Source organism: Cryphonectria parasitica (genome assembly GCF_011745365.1).
Source record: "Cryphonectria parasitica EP155 unplaced genomic scaffold M406scaffold_6, whole genome shotgun sequence".
NCBI classification, from domain to species: domain Eukaryota; kingdom Fungi; phylum Ascomycota; class Sordariomycetes; order Diaporthales; family Cryphonectriaceae; genus Cryphonectria; species Cryphonectria parasitica.
The window spans coordinates 3,505,445-3,528,476 of NW_024468914.1; the positions used below are offsets into that span (position 1 = coordinate 3,505,445).

Here is a 23,032-nt window from a genome sequence, read left to right on the forward strand (position 1 = left end):
CCTCTTGTCAAGGATTGCTTTTTCTTCATATTCAAACCTCAGACCAGTCCTCGTGACCCCCATTGCTGCTGAAATGGACGCTAAAACTCAAAAGAGAGCAGTGTGCAGCCGGTCATCCAATGCCGAGGCCGCGTTGCCTGAGTCGGATTGCTTTATTGACAGCCTTCGACCGCCTAAACCGCCACCGACGGTCTGCCCTTACGCATGCACGTGGCATGGTCGGGCTCAACCACATTCTTGGACACCCTTTTGGTTTTCTTTCCTTTTTCTTCTTCTTCTTTTCTTCTTCTGCTTCAGTAGAACTCTTCTTCGTTTCCCTGAGACATCGATGTTCCACTAGATTACATAAGATGCAATCAATCATATCAGAATTGCTATAGCGATTGGAGGAAATGTTGGGCTTGTCTCAGCCGAGAATTTTTAGCCCAAGTTTGAAGCCGGAGCCACTGCATCCGCAGACTCGTCAGCAAGGTATCAATTCAGTTCCAAATAGGCCTTTACGGGTCGCGTTCCTCCACCTTCAAGAGTCTTGACAGCTGATGACTACGCGTGCGCCATCCGAAAATCTTTTACGTGTGTGGACTTGGCCCATCGTGACAGGCGGTCACAAGGGCTGCCGACCAGAATAAACCACAGAATGCCGATGGTTTTGAGACAGCGACGGGCACTGAAGGATGTCTCTGTGGCGGCAGATAGTTCCGACCGCTGACCTCGACAGTGCACTCAGCTTCCCGATGAAGACATGTTTGCATGTGTGGTCGACGATGGCTCCCAAAAAGAAGTCGGGCCTGAGCTCCGGGATCCACCGCAGAAGCAGCCAGATCGATTGGATCGGTGGAAATCCTCCTTGAACCTTACGTTCAGCGTGGGAAACGGATGACGACAGCTCATAATTCTGGTCACACAACGATAGGAGTCGGCTTCTATATGTGTGATATATATATATGTATATGTGTGTGTATACTATGCAGATATATAAAGACGCGGGGCAAGAGACAGGAAAAGGAAATGTGTCTCGGCTGACCAGGCTCGTTGGATCTACCTCGTCCCTCCTTGTTTCTAACCTCGCTCCAAAAAGATGAAGTCGGTTATTCTCGCTCTTGCGTCCGTCACAGGCGCCCTTGCGCAGGGCGCTGCCTATGCTCAATGTGGAGGCACAGGATGGACAGGCGCCACGACCTGCGTGTCTGGCTACGTCTGTACCTATGAGAATGATTACTATTCTCAGTGCCTACCTGGCACGGCGACCACGACGGCCACAACCATTGTCACGAGTACGACGGCGGCGGCCACCACATCGACAACAGCACCAGCTGCCACCTCGACCTCGTCGGCCTCGGGAAGCTTCAAGTGGTTTGGTGTTGATGAGTCCTGCGCCGAGTTTGGGAGTGACGATTATCCAGGTACATGGGGAATCGATTTCATCTTCCCTGATAACTCTAGCCTTCAGGTAAGGCATCTTCATTGATTCGTGTCTTTTTGTTCCTGCTTTTCCTCTCGGCTTTCCCTGTCTATCTCAATGTGGTCCAGGCGAGGACACTCTTTTCTTTCTTTTCCTTTTTAATTATCCCCATTAATGACAAGAGAACATAGACACTTCTGGACCAAGGATTCAACATCTTCCGTGTGCCGTTCGCCATGGAGCGTATGCTCTCCGAGGAGGACCTGACCAGTGCTCTTGCGCCGGCGTATCTCGCAAACTACACGGGCACAATCAACTACATCACAGAGAACGGAGGCTGGGCCATCATTGACCCGCACAACTATGGTCGTTTCTATGGCGTAGTCATCGACGACACGTCAGCTTTCCAGACCTTCTGGGAGAATCTGGCAGGTCAATTCAAGGATAACTCCTATGTCATCTTTGACACAAACAACGAGTGAGTCTGCATGCCATGCCTGCGCCCACATGGACAAATCAACTTCGGGCCTCTTCTTCCATCAATCTCAATCTTGGCGAAAAGGCTCACACTCGTCTGGAAAACAGGTATCACGATGAGGACCAGTCTCTTGTCTTTGACATGAACCAGGCCGCGATCGACGGAATCCGCGCTGCCGGCGCCACATCGCAGTACATTGCTGTCGAGGGCAACGCCTATACCGGCGCCTGGTCCTGGACCGAATACAACACAGACCTCGCCAGCCTGACCGACTCGGAGAACAAGATCCTATACGAGATGCATCAGTATCTGGACAGCGACAGCTCCGGCACCAGCGACGAGTGCGTCAACTCGACCATCGGCGTGGATCGCGTCACCTCGGCGACCCAGTGGCTGCAAGAGAACGGCAAGGTGGGTATCCTGGGCGAGTTTGCAGGCGGGCCTAATGATGTGTGCTATGAGGCTGTCGAGGGCATGCTGGACTATCTCCAGGAGAACAGCGACGTGTGGCTGGGCGCACTCTGGTGGGCTGGTGGTCCGTGGTGGGGTGACACTTTCTATGCCTTCGAACCTCCATCTGGAGAGGGTTATGTCTACTATGACTCTCTTCTTGAGGAGTATGTTCCATCTTAAGGAATTGCGTGTTCTCTTACGGCGGAAAGAATTGCTTCAGTGTAATTTGAAAAGAGTTGGCTTGTATATATTCACTTTCTTGACGTATATATTCTGAAAAAACTTTTAAAGATGGACCGCTATATCTCGGTTCTCCTTCTTCGTTTGTGTCTCCCTCTTTTCTTTCCTTCTTGATCTTCTCGAGCAGAAGAATTGGATCCTCACATCGTGGCGCCTGCTGGTTCCTTGCCCTGTACTAGGTTAGACGACGGTTCGGCATCGCCTGGCTTGACCAAAGATATCGTCAACTCGGGGTCTTGAGAGTAGACCCGCAGACAGACTACACAGACGGCGTTCCACCTCTCCTGATCATCGGCCTCGGAATCAGAAGATTCGGAGTCGGAGTCATCGTGGTCCTTCTCGTCTTTATCTTCTTTCTTCTCCTCTTTCCCCTCACCCTTCCCATCTTTCTTCTCATCCTCCCTCTTTTTCTTATGTTCATCCTTTTTGGAAGCATCATCAGTCTTCTCATCGCCCTGGTCACCCTTGTGTTCTCCAGTGCTGTTTTTGACATGCAGGGCAACCTCCTTCGTAGGGCCACCCTTGACTCCGTCGTCGGCCTTGGGAGGGTCTTCCTTAGCGAGACCCTCCTGTGCATCCTCAAACTGCTCGTTCTCCCCATCTTGTTCGGGCTTTTTCTCATCACCATCTTTGGTGATCTTCACATCCACTTCTTGTTTTGCATCGGGCTTCGGGATGTCCACCTCAACCTCAATCTTGATATTGGCTGCCTTCTCTTTCTTCTTGCGCTCCCGCTCCTTTTGCTTCTCCGCAGCCTTCTGTGCCTCGATCCTGAGATCCTCGTCCGGGATCCCGCCCTTGGCGTGAGCCAGATCGTACTGCATGCCCACCTGTCTGAGCTTCTGCGGGTTCGACTCGGCAGCTTGCTTGACTAGCTTTTGGATAAGCGGCTCGTCCTTGTCCCTCTTGGCGGTGATCTTGGGAACAACCTCGTACCGACCGGGCTCGAGGTTCACCTCGCAGCTGACGGAACGGTTTTCCCAGTCGTGCACGGGACGAACACGGCAGATGTATTCGCCTTGGGCTTCGTTCTCGCGCCGGAGGAGGAAGTGAAGACCAAATTTGTACTGTCCTGCTAGGCCCGTGAAGTATCGGTCATCCAGCTGCAATGTGTTGTCATGTTAATTAATGATCTTTGAAAAGCTCACATTTTTTGTCTTACATCTTTTCCGCCGCGGGAAAAAGAGGAAGGGGGAAGGTTGATGGATACGCACCTGTGATAGCACAATAACCACTATTCCAGGTCTCTTCGCCTCTATGATGAATGAGCTTCGCGAGTAACCTGTTATCCAGGACACGTCGCAGCTCGTCCACTGCTGAATGACAGTCCACTTTTCGTCAAAAAGACGTGTCCTGTGAAGGTATTTGAAGGTCTCCAGCATGTCCTCATAGAGCATCCAGAACACACCGTCGTCGCCGAATTTATAGTCCAATTTTTTCATCCACTTTGATATTTCAGTCAGCAGACAGTCATTTTGTTGGCCATATCAATGTACGATCCAGAAAAAAAGGAAGAAAACGGTAGCACTCACGTAGGGCGTCCACTCGCTCGACCCATCAGACCATCTTCCATTCCATTCACCAAGACCATCACTTGGACTTCGATGTCCCCAAGGGTTCCTATGAGAGTTGGTTAACGGTGCCGTTCATCGCAAACAAGTCCACAACATTTCCCATACCTGATCTGAACCAGTCTCACTTTGCCGCCGTCCTCATCAACCTCCTCGGTTGCCCGAAGAATTGAGTACGCATGACCCAAGACCACCCCAGAGGCCGACGACGCATAGCCCAAGGCCGACAGTGCAAATACAAAGTCCCCATCGCCATAAGCCAACTCCTTCCACAGCCTATCTTTGCTAAGCACTCGCTTGTTCGCCAAGGTCGTAGTGACCCCACCCGTCATATCCTCGACAGCCTCACCGCTCCATCCTCCCGCGATGGCATTGTAATCACCATGCGCCTTGGCATAGGCCTTCTCCATCAGCGGCAGCCAGGTCTCGTTCGGGTCGGAGCAGTGGCTGAAATACAGCGCCTCTGATCCGGTTTGTTCCTGTCGTCGGTACTTGCGCGCTTTGCTTCCTGTTGGGTCGTACGTGTCGGTCCACTGGCCAAAATCGCATGCATTGAGGTACAAGTTGTCATCGATCACCACAGAGATCCATTCCCCGTCACGGTGGAAAACGAAGCCATACACGCCGCACTCTTCGTCACGGGCCACGCAGACCTTGTTCATCAGGTCTTTTCGGTGGGCAATGGTCGCAACGGCTGCCAGCCACCAGCAGTCCCCGTTTCCGCCCTGCTGGATATCCGACGAGGAGAATCCGTCGATGGTGAAGCTGGGCTCCTGAAAAATCCAGTCCAGCCGATGAATAGAGCCAGGCATGTAAAATTCGCCCCTCTGCACACCGCCCCTTCTTCCCCTGCTCCTCTCCTGGGCCCAGCCACGAGGGCTCCTCGACCGTGACCGCGACTCGTCTCTACCAGATTGGTTCACATCGGGCTGCTGCGGCGGTGACACATTCTCCTCCTCGACGTACTCGAGCCCGTTCAGACAGTTCTTCTCGCCGTCAAAGTCCGCCTCGATGTCGAAGTCGGCGTCGGTGAACTTCTCGTTGGTGCGGTGGCACTCGCGCACGATCTTGGCCACCTTGTCGCGGCAGCCCCGAGCGGCAGTCTCATAACTCTCGGCAGCGTTACGGGCAGAGGATGCGCCTCGCGGGTCCGGCTGCTCTGGCAGGAGACTGGCGTAAAGGAGGCGTGGGAAGATGGAGGTTACTTTGCTGGGCTTTTTAGTGAAGAATTTGGCCCAGAATTGGTTGATGTCTGCCTGGGGCCCTTTGAAGGGCTTGGAGGAAGTGGACATCTTGCGGAATGTGTGAGGGATGGTTCGCGATAGCAATAATTATTACTTATTAGCCGTCGTTGCTGATGTCGTAAAAGGATAGAAAGTGGAGGTAATTAATATAATGTTATGCCACTTCACATTCCGAAGGAGGAGAGATAGGCGGACGAGATTTGTCTTGATTGCGGCTGAAAGTGGCGAATCTATATCTGATACCTGCCGACAGCCTTCACATGATTGTATCCTGCCATTCGTGAGACTGTCTAACATCCAGCTAAGCAATGCAGACACCCATCGTATGGCCTGAGGGAATCATCAGCACTTGCATTAGCGCTTGTGATGCAGGCTTGAGCTGCGCTTATGGGGCGCAGGCAATGGAGGGCTGCCATTCGCCCCTCATTTCAAACCAATGGAAGATTACTTTTGTACATAAATGGGTGGGTCAAGCTGAACGTCTCCTCGTCAGAGACTTCTATTACCCCCTGCCATGGTGTGTAGTGGTGACCGAGCTAGAAATGTAGCAACGTCCGGCATGCACTGAGCGAATTGCAGGAAAACGAAGGAAAACGAAGGAATGGATTCCTCATCCATGACGTGGCGTAGAAGGAATGCAACCTTGCTATTGGCATATGGGGGGTGGGGGGTGGGACGAGGTACCTTACGATCCCATTCAAGACCATGGTAAAGAGGTTACAATAAGGCTCTGGAATGACTCGAAACAAAAAACTATTCCCATGTTGAATACTGCGCTGTGTAAATGTCAGGGATCTTTATGAAATGTTGCAAATGTGTCACCCACGACTCTTTTGTGTGAATCACTCGAGAGAGCAGCAATGCAGAAACGGGTGTCGTGTTTATCCTTGAATCTTGAGTCCTCCGGGGATCAAGTCTGATATAATTCACTCTCGGAGTGTCACATCAGTAAAAGATTACATGCGCTCTTCAGCCTCATTATCCCTCGATTAGTAATATGTACCGTTACAATTCTAGCGATAGCTTTTCATAGCTACAACTCACTGTTGGGTCTAATGACGGGATGCTAATGCAGTTATCACAACCTCGGTTGCTGACCCTTTGTGATATATCACAAAGGGAACGCTTCCACACAGACAAGGGATAATGTGTAGAGGCGCCGTGATTAATATTTTCAATACCTTGTACGCCAATGTATGCTTTGAATGCTAAATTTTGACTTCATCCCCTCCTCCTCCCCTCTTCTCTCTCGCGTCATGCCATTTGATTCCTTACTTGATGAATAATCGTCCCCTGATTCCGAATGGCTTTTCGGCAGACTTCTCATGCGATTTGATGGTTTCCTCGTAGTCTCCCATCATGTCATATCCTTTCAGTGCTTGAACTCTCTCCGCCGTGATCACAAATGGCTTGGGAAGAGGCGGGTACGGCGCAACCAGCGACGGAGCAGTCCATTTGACACCCAGACTGTCCAACACAAGGGGCGTCAGATATGCCGTAGCCAAGAAGATGCGCGGCATGCCGTGACCTCCAAACCCTGCGGCGATGAAGTGTCCAGCACGGTCAGGCGCAGGCCCAATAAACGGAAAAGCGTCGGCCGTCACGGAGACGACACCCGTCCATACTCCGCCTTCCTTAGCCGGCAGAGCAAGCTCGCACTCATCGGAGGAAGGCCAGCCCACAACCTCTTCTTTAGGCCAGGCCTTCATGTACGCAGGCACGCCGGGTAGGTGCTTGTCGTCCTCGCCGCGCTTGAACCACTCGCGGGGATACTGGGCGATGACAGGCTTGGCACCGCCGAGGATGAGGGCATTAAAGGGAGGAGGGAGCTGAAGGTGGTAGTTCCAGATCTCGTCGTCGAAATGTTGGGCTCCTGTGTTCTTGATGAAACCCTCGGGAGCCTTGATGGCTCCGACTGTGCTGACGGAGGGGGAAATGATGTTGGAGTATTCTGGGAGAAGGTGCGAGGCCCAGGCGTTCTGTTTTTGGTAGACAGTATCATGGATTAGCAATGGCGATGATCGTATGGGACAAAGGGAAGAGGCTGTTCGCGTTGGAGTTGACGAAAACTTACCGTGGCGTGGATGATGGCCTTGGTCTTGGTGCTCCCTCTCGGTGTCACCACGGTGATCCAGCCATCCTCGTCTCTCTTTGATACCTCCAATGCTGGTGTGTTGGCTTGCAAGTTCAGTTTGCCGGTAGCCAGCCCGAGTCGAAGAAAAGCATGTACAAATTTGTATGGCCAGCTGTGCCAGAGTCAGTACACGGAAGCCACACAGCTGCGCACGCACCCACGTGCGATGCTGAAAGAGTTTGAAGCACATACACTTGACCAGTAGGATGAACAACGGCTCCAAGACAGCCCTTCATCTGGGTAAAGTCCTCGGCCTCCTTCGGGTCCTCGATGAGTCTGCACTCCCGAATGATCTCACCATCCTTCCCGTGGTCCTTGACAAAGGCTTCATAGTTCGCCTTCAGGCGCGTCCATTCACCCTCCGTCATAGCCGCGTCAAAGGTTTCTCCAAACTTCAGGCAGACCTCTTCAGAAAGTCCTTCCTCTTCCATGGCTGCCCTGAACGCATCCAGATGTGCCATCTCGTGCTTGATGAGCGCCAGGGCGCCATCTGCTCCAAATCGCTCTGACCAGGCGATGTATCGTGAGTAGGCATGAGGTCTGAGCTGGCCGCCTGAAAGAAAAAGAAGAAGAAAAAAGTCCGTCAATGGCTGTTCTTTAAAAAGGGTGGCCTTGGCTCGTGCTCATAGCACTCATATGAGGTTCCTCACCATTTCTACCCGTAGCACCACCACAGATATCCCGCGCCTCTAGCATCAGCATCTGGGGAGTTGTGCCATCTCTAGCAGTGTGCTGTAGCGTGCTTGTCAGTACTTCTATTTTTGCTTGGCTAAATCACGACTTTGTTCTTGTTCAGGTCAGAGAATGCCCACCTTATGAAGCCAGTATGCAGCTGAGGCTCCGGTATAGCCACTGCCGACAATGACAATGTCGGTCTCCTTGGGAAGCTCCGGAGTGGACCTGAAGTCTCTAAGGGTCGAGTCGGCGGCCTCGATCCAGTAGGACTTGGAAGGATTTGTTGTGGGAAGAACCATGTTGCTGTTACTGTTGCTGTTCACTTCGGTGTAGGGTGAAATTCAAACTAGCTTCTGAAGCGCTTCCTCGATGATGCTGTCAAGCCGTCTCTCCTGAGTGGAAAATGCGTATTAATCAATGAATTGGGTGAAGGACAGGCCGGCAAATCCAGTTGGGGTCAAATCGCAAGACACCCAAACTTTAATCAATCATGAAGTGTTCGGGTCGCGGAGTTCACCGTTTTTTTTGTTTTTTTTTAATTGAAATCAGTGGTCGCACGGTACGTATGTAGTCAAAGTAAGCAGTAGACTTCTGGACATACTTTACGTTGCCCTTATGCAGCCATGAATGAATGTGGCGTGGAACGACGATGGCCTCATTTGTGGAGAGCCATAAGCTCTGCAGCCACAAGCGGCAATGGTCTTGGGCCCTCCGCTGCCCGGAAGGATACAAACAAGCCGGCCCGCTAACCAACAGTCAAATGAGACCAGTCTACCCGGTGCTTGCCCATTCAAATGCCGGGCTTGCCCGTCAGCCTGCAAGTCTGCACGTCAGCGCAGGCCCACAACGGCCAGATAAGACGTACCGGCCCGGTTTCCTCACAGGTGGATGATCTTTGTCGGGGTTTGAGGACTACCGAAGTTGGGGCAAGACAAGCAGTGCTTAATACTATACTGCCGTAGTTATGTGCTAAGATCAATAAGGGCCATGGAACACCTATCGATAACGAGCTCACATCACAGTGACTAACACAAAAGATAGATGTGTTTGGTCAAGATATGTTGTATAAGCATGCTAGCATATTCATGCCCACGCAGTCAAGACTTGGGAACAATCATTGGTTGGGAACTGTTATCTCAGCATTGTTCTTGCAGTAATTAATCAACAAATAAACCTTGTCTTCTCTCACGCCTTATTCAACCGCCTTGTTCTCGCCCTTGACCGGGTCCTCAATCGCATCGACATCAATCTCAGCGGGCGCTTCCGGCACCAGCCTGATAAGCATCACCATGCAAGGAATAGCCAGAGCCAGCACAGCGCAGTTGACGTAAAATGGATGCCGAGGATCGCTGCCGGTCATGGAGTTGATAGAGTACGAGACTGCCTGGCCGGCGGTCTCAAAGGCTCGGAACAGACCACCCGTTCTGGCGCTGGACTTGACGTCCGTCGAGAAGGTGCCCAGAATCCAGTAGAGAGACAACTGCGTCCAGTAGCCCGTGGTGAAGATAATGAGGTAGGGAACGTAGGCCTCTGCCCACCTCTTCCCATCCAGCACGTAGTCAAGAGCTGTCTCGGCGGTGCCGAACTTGCTGTACTCGATGCCGATCCAGATGAAGCAGGCGACTTGGGGCACAAGCCACAAGATAAAGGCCATCCACGCCCGGTTGGTCTGAGACCAGCGCTTGGTGTCGAGGAGTTTTCCGTAGATCATGACCATGATGATCGTGACGATGGGGACGATGAGAGTCGAGAGGGCGCGGGCGCGAACGGAGAAGTGGAGGGACAGATATGTTCCCATCGTACCTCCGTAAAAGAACGAGTAGAAAGCCGGGATGAAGACGAGCCACGTCTTTGTCCGCTTAGCGTGCATCCAGAGAGCTCTGAACTCCTCTCCCCAGGTCACAGTCCCCGTGGAGGGCACGGGAGTTCCATCTCTACGACGGACTTTCCTCGTGGGCGAGAGCAAAAAGGCCCAAAAGACGCCCGTGCACTCAAAGACCACGAAGATGATGTATGTTGCCCACGCGATGCCGCCGGCCGAAGAGGACGAGTAGTTGGTCGCGAAATTGATGGCGCCGCCAATGACACTGCCTGAGCTGCGCATCGCGGACCAGATTCCGAGATAGAGCCCTCGGTCGTCCTGGTGAGGGTACGACAGCATGGCCGTTGTCTCGCCCACGTAGAGGAAACCGCTGGTGAAACCGCCCAGGATGGTCGAGAACAGCAGATACCAGTTGACCGAGTATTTGGCGCTGACGTAGTAGGAAGATCCTGTCAATGGGAACGTTACTGCGGCAATAAAGCAGCTCCATTTGATGCCGAGCTTGTTGATGAGAGGACCGCCGATGAGAGTGACGAGGCACCCGGAGGCGTAGTTGAGAGCGTTGGCCAAGTTACTGAGGTAGGCTTTTGTTTGTTGTGAGTTAGCAGGAGCTTCATCATGACATATACATATGACAATTCAGAACACTTACGAGAAGAAAGACCTCCACCGCCCAAGTTCGAGATCGCATCAGACATCGCAGGACCAACAAACGAGATCGCACCGAACCTATTCATTGTAAACCATTTGTAAGCTTTGGTCCCGTTAAATAAAGAACGCCCTGCTGCTTATATTCGTATGAGCTGCTCTCTCTCTTGCTCTCTCCAGCTAGTCAATGCGCCCAATCGGAGGCTGCATTCATAGAGGGGAGGGGGGCTGAGGTGACAGCCTCACCACGAGATGTTTGAAATAGTGACACGTACAAGATCATCTGAAATAACACGCCACGGAAGAACTTGGTGAACTTGCTACTGGACAAGTAGGCGACGTCGACGTCGATAACCTCGGTGGCCATGTTGGAGTCCACCCTCGAGATGGTCGGCTGCTCGCCTCCCTTGTCGCTGTCAGCGACAGCGACCTTGTCCTGGGAGTCCATACTGGGCTGGTGCTGGGCAGTTGATCTGTGTCTGAAGGCAGGTTGGCTTGCAGCAACAGCAGATGAGGAAACTCTGTAGTATGTAGGAATTGCAAAGTGGGATTTCGGGTCCATTCATATGAAAATCGAGGGTGACCCCCAACTGCATAAACACACATCCATCGCCCCGTGCGTGGGCCAAGAACTTTCGGGGTTCATGACAACCAATAACTCCTGATTGGTGCTCCGTTGCACTGGGCCTCTCGTTTATGTTTCATTGAGCAAAGAGATAGGCAGAGTGCTCCACCATCTGTACCATAGTAGCTGCTACAAGGACGTAGTGCCTAAAGTGCCACTGAGTTTATCCTAGACGGTCAAGGGTGCTGCTATGGCCAGTGCAGGGGGGGCGGGATGCGCGTGACACACTGCACGACAAAGTATATCAATCAGCCTTACTGGACCGGCAAGCAGCGCATAACACTACCCGGTCTGGTCTGATAACGGGTATTCGGTGAGGAACACCACCTGAAGTGGTAGATATTGTCTTTCAAACCAGATAAAGTTTCAAGATGTATGTTACGTGTAAACGGGCCTATTTCTTCCAATACTTGGTATCTATCAAGATAGCAACTGGAATCCAATCAACAACCCTTGATGAAAACGCGTGGCGAACCCTAGGCAGGGCCAAGATACGCGACAACGATCCGGTCTCCAAGTATGCATATCGCGAATTACCGTAGTCACTATGAAATGGGCATGAGTCCTATCGCAACAATGTTGAACAGGAGATATGAGAGATCGTGGGCGACGAGGCCAATGTAATCACGATATGGACAGACGGGGTTCCCCAGATTGGGAGGAATTGTTAGCAGGGCTGTTGCTCCGAAGCACTGGTCGAGACATGATCGTATTGTTACATTTGCCTTATTTATCGTGCGGTTTAGCACAAACAGCACCAATGGCAGCTTGTGAACAAGACGTCCTCGCCTCTCAGTCATGAGACTTTCGAGATCGTTCGCTCACGCTGAGACCCTGTGAAGTGAGGACATTTGCACTTCCCTAGACCAGAGAATCCATGGGAGCGCAGGCGATACTCGATCTCAAAGTGAAAGACATGCCAAAATAAAAACTGTTCATGTCGTGGCATTCTTCTTGAACAATTCCTGACAATGCGTGGTTACCAGTCAGTCCAAGTTCTAGAAGAAAACAGTAGATTCGCTCCCCATAGGGTGCCACTCCGTCAGTCAAAATGTGACCATGCCGCTTCTGTATGACATCGCAGAGAGACTGTTGCTCATTCAAACACACCAGTCACCCTTTGAGATCACATTTGTGGAGGACCGAATTACTACTTAAAACAGCAATACATGATGTTTGATGTCTCTGGACTTGAGCAATCCAGAGATCATTACTATCGCTCACCCAGAATAAATGCAATAACCCTTCTAAAAAGTGATCTACAGCCTAAGAACTAATCCGCCGACGCCACCAAAACGATAATGTGTTTCACGGATGGCAATCATAGCCATGGCGCCACCCCGGCCCGGCCTCATCGAACTGGGCATTTTCGCCGGTCTCGACGTGACCGTGTTCCCACCCTCGAAAGCTGGGGATACGAAGTCTTGGACCCTATCGATCGCCGTTCCCGGCTCGAGTACTGGGATGTCAAGCTTGGATCTCGGGTCATCGCCAGCATGAGGGGCGAGCTCTCGGCGTCGGGGGAATATGGGAAAATGTACATTCGTCAGTTCAACCTGGACGGTGACAAGAGGTCGAAACGGCCATCTGCAGGTGAGGTCATGCTCAGTTTCTGGATTCACACTTTAAGGCTAGATCCATATCTTCTCTGGAGCATCACCACCTCTGTCGTCTCGTTTAACTTGGCCAACGATCTCACTCGATCCGTGTACACTCAGATGCACGGGCAATTGCATGAGCAAATGAGGATCAGGAGCCCCGAACGGAGCCCAGGAGAGAGGAGGGCATTCGGTGACCTTTTGTCCTCGGCGAACGGTAAGAGAGCTCAGAGTCTGCTGAAGGCCTGTGGTAAATATGAGCAGACTGCTGGAATTCGACGCCAGGTCGAGGCCTTTGATTATATTCCGAGAGACATGTTTGACGATAATACCCGGCAGTACGACTTAGAAATACGGTTGAAAGAGGCCCTTCCATAGCACGTGATTCTACTCGGCTAGCTAGAGTAGCTTGAAGTTTCACATCCTTTCCGTCTTCCAACACTGTCTCTCGAGGAAAAATTAGAAATACGGACAGGAGACATGAGAGAAAACATGCAACGAAGCGGATAATGAGTATTCGATGTAGAGATTAGAATATCAAGCATTGGCGTAACACTACACATAAGTCTCCTCAAGAAACGTGAGAGTTACTCGCACACAATTGGTGCAACGATAGTATGTGGCTCTCATTAATAGAATAGAACCAATGCTAATCAATGGCTCTCCACCCCATAGTAGAAACTTTACTGAATATCCGGTATAGACGAAGAGTAAAGCACCCTACACCACTAGAAACAATGGACATTAAAGAGAGGTTTCACAAGGTTGGTGATGGATGCCGTTCTCACACCGATCCACTGCCCGTCACAAAGTGATGCAATGTTGACATAAAGAACGACTAGCCAAGGCAACACAGTCAAGTCACTCAAGTGTAGCAAGTCACAGGATACTTAGGCAACGCACACTAGCACAAAGATGACGATTGTGTAAGGGGAAGTATAAATTCAGCTATTGATGCGACCAAAAACATTGTGGAATTGGTCACATTATGACGAAAAGGCCCCTCCGTACCGCATCAATTTACTCAGTTAGTGAACAGTAAGGTGTACACGACACAACACGTACACTCAAATTTCAACACCTCAGAGGAAAACGAAAACAACTCGGCACAATTTTCATCAATGTTTTTCAGTATCTGAAGCCTTGCAGCATCAAAATCTGCCTAGAAGCAATGTGCTTTCTCAAAGATGATCCTGATAACAGCGACTCTGGCGACCCTCCCAGACTGGCGCGCCAAAACCCCCGCCGGTCTCATCGACGAGACCGTCGCCCTTCTCTACACCGCAGCCCAACTCCTCCAGACGTAGAATTGCAACCCTTGAGCAGCCAAGCGCAGCTCCGGCAGAACGGAGATCGTTCGGCATTGGCCACATCGCTCAACCAGTGGGACTACATGGTCCAGCCTCCTCCGCGAAACCCCTACGGTGCGCCTGGATCAAGCGGTTCATTCTACGAAGTTTTATACAGGCACTCTATAGTCACCAGGCTCAGGGTCCTCAAGAAAAGCACAGAGCTAGTTGTGGAATACATTAACCTCAGACAAGACCCGCGGCCGCCTGGTACGAGACCCTACGCCAGCCAGTTGCTGCTGGCCTTTTGGAACGACACGCTCTACCTGCGTGGCGACCGCCTCAGGAGGCTGCGATTCGCGGAGGTGACCGAGCCAAGCGCCAGGGAGATTCGAAAGCCCGTGTATCACATGATGAATGGCGGCAGTGTCAAGCATCCGCTACACGTCAACAACTGGTCCCAGGACCCACGCGAGCAGGATGCGTTCGAGATGGTTGAGAAGTCCAAGCTTGGAAAGATTGCTACTTACATGTTGGACGCCATTCGTGAGCAGGAAGGTGGGGAGATTGCCGTCGTGCGATTTGAATTTGACCCCACAGGTAAAGTCAAGTTCGACCTTGGTATTGTCTTTGGGCATCGTCCTATTCAGCCGGATGGCAATGAAATTGAGGCTTCGGTGGCGTCGTCATCGAGAGGATAAAGAAAGGTTGTGCATGACAAGCAAGAAAAAGGTGATTGAGACATTACTCGTTTCTAGTGGGCGTGTAGTGCAGGAGTATCTTGGCCCATAGATCATACAATCACACTTCAATCCATCACTCCTAGAACCCAAGCGGGTATCGTCATGCTGACTTTACTTTGAACGTTGATTGATGAATTGGGAGTGTCCACCCCGAGGTTATGGAGGGCGTATATCATCTTCCGCCTACCACAGTGAGTGGAACGCAGCCTGCTTTATAGTGGCCCTCCCAACATTTCAAGCCTTTGGCCTTTTGGGAAACACGCTTTCGGTTCCTTTTCTGACTGTTACATCACGCGGGAGAGTCGGCTGTATCGGTGTGCTTCCCATTCCGTACTCCCATCTTCCTACACCTTTTCTTGGATACAGACTGAAGACGCTGATGATATAGTATAGGAAACCCTCATGAAAGGATTTGTTAGCTCCACCGACAGTGACCCTCACAAGTGCATCGGGTCAGCTCACTTCCCGTCTACAAATACATATTAGGCTGTGAGGCTTTGTGTATGATGATGTGTGCTTAATAGCGTCGAGATGGCACCCAGCCAATCACGTACGACTTTATACATACCGCATTGGGATATCTGAGCTACTAAATCCCTGTCAACCATAACATTTGACCCCGAGAAGCTGACATGAGAATGATCTTGATTTGTATCTTTTCCCTGTTGGGTTTACTCTCTATGCTGTTCGCAATAATAGGTAGAGAGCTCCTGGACTTCTCTACCTCCTTTATCTCCAGTTCTGATGAGAATATAATTGATCCTTTCTGTCTGCTCACCCGTGACATTTTCATTCTCACATTCCCTTATGGTTAACACCCTCCACATCTTAATCAGCAACATTGCCGTCGCCCGAAAGAACCATTCTACAATGCCTCGCTCCGAAGACCCTCGCAAGAGTTTCGACTGGGGCCAGTACTTCCCGCCCAAACCAACCTTCACCGACGCCTCGATCCCCTCCTCCCTCGCCGGCAAAGTCTACATCGTCACCGGTGCCAACAGCGGCATGGGCAACACCCTCGCAGGCGTGCTCTACGCGCGGGGCGCCAAAGTCTACGCCACGTGCCGCACCACAGAGAGAGCCACACAAGCCATTGCAGAAATCAAGAAGGCCGAGGCCAGATCGCAGGCTAATGGCGGCGAGCTGGTGCCCCTGGTGCTGGACCTGGCGGACCTCAACAGCGTGCGGGAGGCGGCACAGACGTTCCTCGCCCGGGAAGGGCGGCTGCACATGCTGTGGAATAATGCTGGGGTGATGGCGAGTGGCGGCAAGGAAGAGGCCCCGGCGCGGACGGCACAGGGGATTGAGCTCGCTCTTGGGGTGAACTGTGTGGGAACTTTCCTGTTGACGCGGCTACTTACGCCGGCACTGGCGACGGCGGCACGGGAGGCTTCCACAGTGGGCTCCGTACGGGTGGTGTGGTTGTCGTCGTTTGGGCTGGAACACTTCGCACCGAGGGGGAAAGGGGTGGATATGGACAATATCGACTACGAGCGCGAGACCAGGGGTGGGATCGACCGGTATGGGATCAGCAAGGCAGGGGACTGGCTGCTGGGTGTCGAGTATGGTCGGCGCCACGCGGGAGACGGGATCGTCAGTGTGGCCATCAACCCAGGTAATCTCCAGACAGGGCTGGCGAGGGATCAGGGCCTTGCGTTCAGGACGCTCGCTGGGCTGATCACGTATCCTCCCATGAATGGCGTGTACACCCAGCTGTTTGCAGCCTTCTCGCCGGATGTGAATGCTCAGGTGGACTGGACGAGAGACTGGAGTGAGTAGTATCTTCTTCCCTTGGTATCTTCAATATTGTCCCATAATATTCTTTGAGGCGTCACCAACGAGGCTGACTTTTTCCTCTCTCCCTGTGTGTGTTTATAGTCGTGCCCTGGGGCCGCATTGTCCGAGTACGTCCTGATCTTGTCGAGGCAGTCCTGCCGCGTGAACAGGGAGGGAACGGGAATGCGCAGGCGTTTTGGGAATGGAATGAGAAGCAAATCAAGGATTATCTTTGAGCTAGTTTCGTGTTGAAGTGAAGGAGGGCTATGTTTAGCAGTGAGACGGGCTACGTGATGGAAGCCAAGCTTGAACATGTCTTTGATGTGTGGGTAAAGCCGTAATAAGGTTCTGTTTCATACACTTATTAATAACCGTACACCCCGCCCGTCTCGCCATTTGTAATGTCATAACCTCCACCACAAGCTTCGATGCTAGTACAGTTCTGATTCTTGGAAGCAATCATCATGTCCATCAGCCAGTTAATGCCCTCGGCCCTGTACGTGTCTGGCTCCACATAAAGCGTCTCGTTGATGGTAAACACATAGTTTTGCGGGTTAGGGAGCGTGTACCGAGGCCAGGTCGGCGTCGACGGGCTGATATCCTTGATGAGGGAGTTTGGATCGCCGCTGTTGACAAAGCCAATCCACATGGCTGTCATGGTGTTGGCCATATCGAGGAGTTTTTCGTAATTCGGGCCACCGATGGGCGGAACGGTGTAGCCACTTCCATCGAGGTCATAAAACGTCAAGGCCACCTCTGAGCCATGTGTGGCCCCTTGAAGGTCGGTGTACCCGTTAGGGACCACATTAAAGTGATACCGGTATACGCTGGAATTGAACGATGCCATGGCCAGGGTGGTCAAGCGAGTGGGCGCGTCCATGATAATGTCGGAGCCCACAGCGCATCCTCGCTTGTCTGTACACAGGTCATGTCAGTTCTCTATGTGCTTTTCATACCACAGGACTCGATCAAGTTTGCTCAACGAATAAAATCTCAAAGCTCACACTGATACCCGACGCTTGCCGGCGGTCGGCCAGCATACGTGGATGGAACTCCGATCTCTGGGATATCGGGATACAGCCAGCCAATCATGGACAAGCTTGTATTGTCAATAGTCAACATCTCGTCGACCAGATACTCGTTCAGATCCGTAGTTGTGTTAACACCCTTAGGGCCGACGGTCGTTCCCTCGTCAAAATTGGTACCAATCAGATAAGGCACTCTAGCAAACTTTCCTGACTGCAGGAGAACGCTGTTAGGCTCAGGAATGAAGTCTCCGTCCACCGCAAACATGTACTCGCGTGGAGCGTTAGATCCGAACGGATTGAGAGTGCTGTTGTCGAAAATATCAGCGAGCGTGGCGTTGGAGACTTCACGTAGACACTGGAGGCTGTCCGTAGCGTTACTACAGCCGGCGGCCTTGACGAAGCCGTCGTAGGTTGGCTGCCAAAGGGCCGTGTTGGCTGTCGGAGCATACCAGACCGGTGCACCACTCTCGGAAATGGCCCCGCTGAAGAGATTCCCGTGGTCACCTCCGTACGCCAGGAGTTGGAGGCCAACAGACTGGGCACCAGTGCTCTGGCCCTGGATCGTGACTCGGGAGGGATCACCGCCAAAGGCAGCGATATTCTCCTGGATCCACGCAAGCGCAAGCCGCATATCGCGTAGACCCAGATTGGTGTTGAGAGAGTCCTGGATCTCCTGGCTGTACATGAAGCCCCAAGGACCAAGCCTAGTAGCATGCATTTCTTGTCAACAGCCGCAACGAAGAGCGCAAAGATGGTTTGCCTGCAGGAAGGAAGGAGGTTTAGTCAGGATACAAACCTCGAGTTCACCTCAACTCCGATGATAGGAGAGCCGAGATAGGCAGAACGCTGGACAATCCCCGTTTGATTGAAGTCGGGCAGCCATCCGATTCCGCCATTGGAAAAGCCGCCTTGGGTGAAGAAGACCTTTTGTGCTTATAATTAGCAGAGGACAGCATTGCTTGTGGGAGAACGAGCTGCAGCTCATGGGGAAAGAAGACCTTACCAGTACAGGCAGGTTTTCAAGAGTGACATTAGACGGACGTATGACAGCTAGGTATAAACAGTCCTCGGACATCTATGAAGTAGAGATCGTCAGGCAATGAAACGCTGGTTGGAGAACGATTGCTGGGGTTTCTCAGCTTGCATTCTGAGTCTCCTCAATGGAGCTGCCACCTCCTAAATTCATAAGGTTGTGTAAATCAGTGGTCTTGATCTTCCGAGTATACTCAAGTATTGCATGTAAACAAATGATGGGACGTGATCACGCACCTGTCGTAATGCACTGCTTGGGATAGCTTGTAACCACCCTCTCGCCCTCCCAAGTAGTATTGAGACCCTGCGGTTGTCTGAATCTTAGATCCCCTAGGGGTGGTTGGGCGTATGCAACACCATAGAAGTTATCCGTGTTGAGCACCGGGTCGTTGAAACCGACATACGTGCCATTCTTTACCGTAACGGTTGGAGCCGCCGCCACGTACGATACCGCCACGCAGTGAGCGACCAGAGCGAAAAGGCGATATCGAAGAGTCATTGTAGCAGGTAGGGCGTAGCTCGTTGATGCTCACGGGCTAAAGGCTGACCGCTGGCAGGATTGTAACTCGTTGCGCACATCAGACGTGCCTCGCGTTGAGCAAATGATACGATCTTATTCTTTTATACTTGCACTGCTGCCCCACCCTGCATTTAGTAATGCTCGAACCACCCTGCTTTTTCTTATTATTTCTTCTTTTTTTTCCCCTTTTCATCCTTCCGGCAGTAGAAGTAGCAACCGTTTCGTTGGTACTTGTTCCCTCTGCACCAAGTCTAACGAACTCATATAGCAATTAAGGTTTAATAAAGTATCAACTCTGAACGTCTACAAACCACCAGGACCTCCTTGAATCCTGTGATTGGTTTCCCCGCCTCGTTTTTAATGACTCGTCCCCACTTGCGGCTTTGTGTGTTGCCATGTCCGAGAGCAACCTACCTAATTCCGCAGGGCTCACCCGCTTTTCTCCAGGAGCACTGCAACCATATCTCGGTGCCCTCCACTGTCTCGGCCAAATATTCTTTTAAATGCCAACGATACCCTCTTTTGCCAACATTGAACTGCAAGAGTATACGCAACAGATAAGACTTTCGTTTACAAAGAGGTGGGATCCTGGTCCTTGGTAATAAATCTGACCACTTGATACACGAGTGCATCATTGAGAGTCTCTAGATCACAGAAAACCTTCACATATGCAATTCCCTCTCAACTCCGTTATCCTCCCTACTTGTCAATAGCCCAACAGCACTGATTTGATGATCGTGTCCGTCCTCGGCAGATCAGCCTTTCTAGTACTAACGCGAGGGCCTATGCTGGCTTTCAACTACTCATTCCTTTCTTTCTAACCACATGTGACAAGTGGCGGTTGGCACCTTTCCTGGCTATTCGACGTCACAACTTGACGATCAGCGGATCCTCTCCCTTGACATGCCTCCATCGATTTTTGTCGACTCCAGCAGGGACCAGCATCCCTTCAGCAAAAAATCCTACTTACGCATCAGCCGCTCTGACAGCTCCCATCATCCCGGCTCCCACGGCGTATTCCACACCACAACTTCGTGCTTGCTTGCCAGCATCCCCTCCTGCTGGCAGCCCGAGACATCATTCTGCAGCTCCTCTAGATCGACCCTGGTGGAGAGTAACGAGTCGATGATCACGGCCAACCTCACAAGCCAGCTCCTGTTGGCGCTGTTGTTGCTTTCCAAGCTCCGCGAGACAAGTATGCGGTTCTAGAGGTACTGGATATCGTGATCACGTTTACTGGGAGCCCGAACATCTAGCCCGTGAAGTTCGAAGAAAGAAATGCCCGCAATATACTGGAGGCGCTCAGCGAAGCCAAGGCGAAAATGATGGATAGGTAGGATACCCTAACCCGACCAACTTCCTCTTCCCAGCTGCATCAGCATGCTCTGCAGGTGTTTGTGCAAAAATTGACCCGCTTAGATCATCGTAGGTACAATATCTCCGGGATGCTGCTCTCCTCCTGGCCATGCGCGAACTCGTGGCCGCTCTTAGCAAAGCCTGACAAGGCAGGCCACGTGGTCGCCTCGGTCCTGAATCCCGGCATCGTCTCACAGCTCTAGGAAATACCCGCAATCATGAAGGTCGGGACATTCATGGTGCAGCATGGAGAGCGTATCAAAAGACGGTGGGCCGCTCGACGATCGAGGAAATCAGGGCGCTCGTGCGTGCCGCGACTGGCGGGAGGGAGACGCATGGTCAGTATCTCAATGACTGCAAGGTCGGGAGGTACTTCGGAGCCCCTTAGTCCGAGGGAGGAATTGTTCATTATGTGTGTTCCTAAGAGTGTATGTTCGTGTAGGCTGCCGCCCTTTGTGAACAGCCCCGAGGGCATCGAGATGCAGAAGCGGGTCTGGAGGGAGCTGCTGTGGGAGCTGGGCTGGAGCAGGTCTAGCCTGGCATCACCAAGAATATCTAGTAGTAGTCTGCTCTGCCTGTCCGGAAATTCCAACAGGAACGGAAAGGCGGATGAGGTTTGTAGACGATAGCAGTCTGGAGAGTGGGCGTTGCAGGCATCACGAACGCGATCCGCACAAAATCATCATCCACCACCCATGGCAAGTATAATCAACGCTTGAGAAGATGGCAAGCCAGCAAGTTACGTCAGCGATGTATTACGTAGGAAGTACAGTGGGTACTATGGTAACCCCTGTACTTCTTCTTCCCGAAGAAGTGGTACGTACCTCAAGCTGCTCAGTTCTTTGTACACACTACTCCTTTTCAAATTTTCACCTTAAGAGCAAATTCAGAAACTAAACGAACTTGAGTTTTGGAGTTTAAGTATGTTCAGTGGCTTATTTTCGTCACAATCTCTCCAATTGGCTTCCAGCAGGGCTTTTCTTTCAGTTGACGGACGCCTTGCCATAACTACCTGCGATACAGCAGCACGTGATATGAACACGATACTATTGCGGCTTCTGCAGCTAGGATACCCTGAACATATCATCCTGGATACGTCATTTCAGGGCAAGTGGTACGCTGCCTTCCACACAGGCTGGTAGTAGTAGTACCATGTGGGCTGCCGGTGGCTTCGTACCATACCATCGCGGCTTCCTCCCATCGTGTGTCCCTCTTTCCGTCTTGTGTCGGCGGGTATGTGATGTGACCTTAACCTTGTCCTTGCAATGTTGATCTCTCCTCCTCCTTGCTTCTGATTTTTGAAATCCCCCCTCTTCTTCCTCCATCAATCAAGGTTTCTTCCAAAGAGGGCTTACCACCACCCCGGAATCCCCAATCCTACTCCCTTCTAGAGAAACATGCCCCGCCATTGAGCCCACTGGCTCGTCATGGCTACCTTAACCTTCTTTCCATGCTAACAATGGTCTTTCATTTGGTTTCGTTTCGTTGCTTTGCTCGCTGTATTCCTTTTTCTCTCTTCTCTTTTCCTTCTCTTGAGATTTATACCACAAACATCAAAGGGCCCTATAGCAACTCTACTACTTCTACTACTGCATTACAGCCTGCATCTCTTAGCTACAAAGTAATTGTTATCTTTCTTCTACAGCTACCGCCAATCGTCATCCCCCACCATCAGATCCCGGCCCCCTCCCTGGATGGATGCGACGGTATAGGACAGGCTCTGTTCCCCCCCTGATAGGCCCCACCAGCTCACCCACCACCTGGCCCTGCACGCAGTCCTCCTCTTCACCGCCTGGCTGCTTCAACAACTTGTCATTACCAACTGTTCAGGGCTATCCTGCACCACCCACAGCAGGAATCTAGCCCCCGACTGCAACCATCAGGTCATCATAGAGGAGAAGCAGAGCATCTCTGATCAGTACTGTGGGCTGGTACACATATACGCACACACAACAGGACAACCCCACGCTGCCGCATGTCACATCATCTCGTGCAGCTTTCCCGCCCCACCACCACGACCTAGAACAGTCCTTGACAAAGGGGAACAGCTCTGTGGCTCTCTGTCACTCTCTACGAGGTCGGCCCAGGGCAACCAGGGGTTCCTCCACCAGCAACAGGGGCAGGAAAACATTCCAAAGGCTTCGATTCTCTCTCGATTGCTACCCTATGACCCACTAGAAATTCATACACATCTCGGCTCCGCCTGCCTCTCCCCCACGGCCATACCCACTCCAGGTCTCCTTATTGCAGCTTTGCTGATACCACCCCTTGGCGTCCATTCGCCCATCAATCACAAGACGGAAGACTATAGAAAGCCTCGCCGTTGACCCCTGGAACGCACCCGTTATCCCTGGCCCTCAGCTCAAACAAGGACGACGAAGACGAGGAGGACAGCGAA

General features: G+C 51.8%; 7 protein-coding genes across 7 annotated transcripts; 3 read left to right on the plus strand and 4 right to left on the minus strand.

The window, feature by feature from the left end:
• Positions 1 to 1,078: 1,078 nt before the first annotated feature.
• M406DRAFT_51565 (glycoside hydrolase family 5 /Carbohydrate-binding module family 1) lies at positions 1,079 to 2,513 on the plus strand (the record flags this gene model as incomplete). Its single annotated transcript, XM_040924449.1, has 3 exons — positions 1,079 to 1,450; positions 1,594 to 1,880; positions 1,988 to 2,513. The coding sequence occupies 3 exons, from the start codon at positions 1,079 to 1,081 to the stop codon at positions 2,511 to 2,513; spliced, it is 1,185 nt and encodes a 394-aa protein (XP_040774883.1).
• Positions 2,514 to 2,713: 200 nt separating this feature from the next.
• Positions 2,714 to 5,436, minus strand: M406DRAFT_95460 (uncharacterized protein; the record flags this gene model as incomplete). The annotated part of the gene is made up of 5 exons (XM_040926299.1): positions 2,714 to 3,079; positions 3,257 to 3,676; positions 3,788 to 4,018; positions 4,106 to 4,193; positions 4,253 to 5,436. 5 exons carry the CDS (start codon positions 5,434 to 5,436, stop codon positions 2,714 to 2,716), a joined length of 2,289 nt encoding a protein of 762 aa, XP_040774884.1.
• A 1,223-nt stretch (positions 5,437 to 6,659) lies between these two features.
• M406DRAFT_341309 (DAO-domain-containing protein) lies at positions 6,660 to 8,496 on the minus strand (the record flags this gene model as incomplete). Its single annotated transcript, XM_040921644.1, has 5 exons — positions 6,660 to 7,367; positions 7,463 to 7,634; positions 7,715 to 8,075; positions 8,173 to 8,254; positions 8,335 to 8,496. The coding sequence occupies 5 exons, from the start codon at positions 8,494 to 8,496 to the stop codon at positions 6,660 to 6,662; spliced, it is 1,485 nt and encodes a 494-aa protein (XP_040774885.1).
• An 893-nt stretch (positions 8,497 to 9,389) lies between these two features.
• Positions 9,390 to 11,034, minus strand: M406DRAFT_341310 (MFS general substrate transporter; the record flags this gene model as incomplete). Its single annotated transcript, XM_040921645.1, has 3 exons — positions 9,390 to 10,603; positions 10,672 to 10,748; positions 10,943 to 11,034. 3 exons carry the CDS (start codon positions 11,032 to 11,034, stop codon positions 9,390 to 9,392), a joined length of 1,383 nt encoding a protein of 460 aa, XP_040774886.1.
• A 3,027-nt stretch (positions 11,035 to 14,061) lies between these two features.
• M406DRAFT_332368 (uncharacterized protein) lies at positions 14,062 to 14,880 on the plus strand (the record flags this gene model as incomplete). The annotated part of the gene is made up of 1 exon (XM_040920732.1): positions 14,062 to 14,880. The coding sequence occupies one exon, from the start codon at positions 14,062 to 14,064 to the stop codon at positions 14,878 to 14,880; it is 819 nt and encodes a 272-aa protein (XP_040774887.1).
• Positions 14,881 to 15,792: 912 nt separating this feature from the next.
• Positions 15,793 to 16,934, plus strand: M406DRAFT_260799 (NAD(P)-binding protein; the record flags this gene model as incomplete). The annotated part of the gene is made up of 2 exons (XM_040917394.1): positions 15,793 to 16,693; positions 16,801 to 16,934. 2 exons carry the CDS (start codon positions 15,793 to 15,795, stop codon positions 16,932 to 16,934), a joined length of 1,035 nt encoding a protein of 344 aa, XP_040774888.1.
• Positions 16,935 to 17,023: 89 nt separating this feature from the next.
• On the minus strand, positions 17,024 to 19,257 carry M406DRAFT_293623 (putative extracellular lipase; the record flags this gene model as incomplete). Its single annotated transcript, XM_040919092.1, has 6 exons — positions 17,024 to 17,613; positions 17,703 to 18,430; positions 18,523 to 18,650; positions 18,730 to 18,801; positions 18,833 to 18,851; positions 18,992 to 19,257. 6 exons carry the CDS (start codon positions 19,255 to 19,257, stop codon positions 17,063 to 17,065), a joined length of 1,764 nt encoding a protein of 587 aa, XP_040774889.1. The 3' UTR covers positions 17,024 to 17,062.
• Positions 19,258 to 23,032: the final 3,775 nt, after the last annotated feature.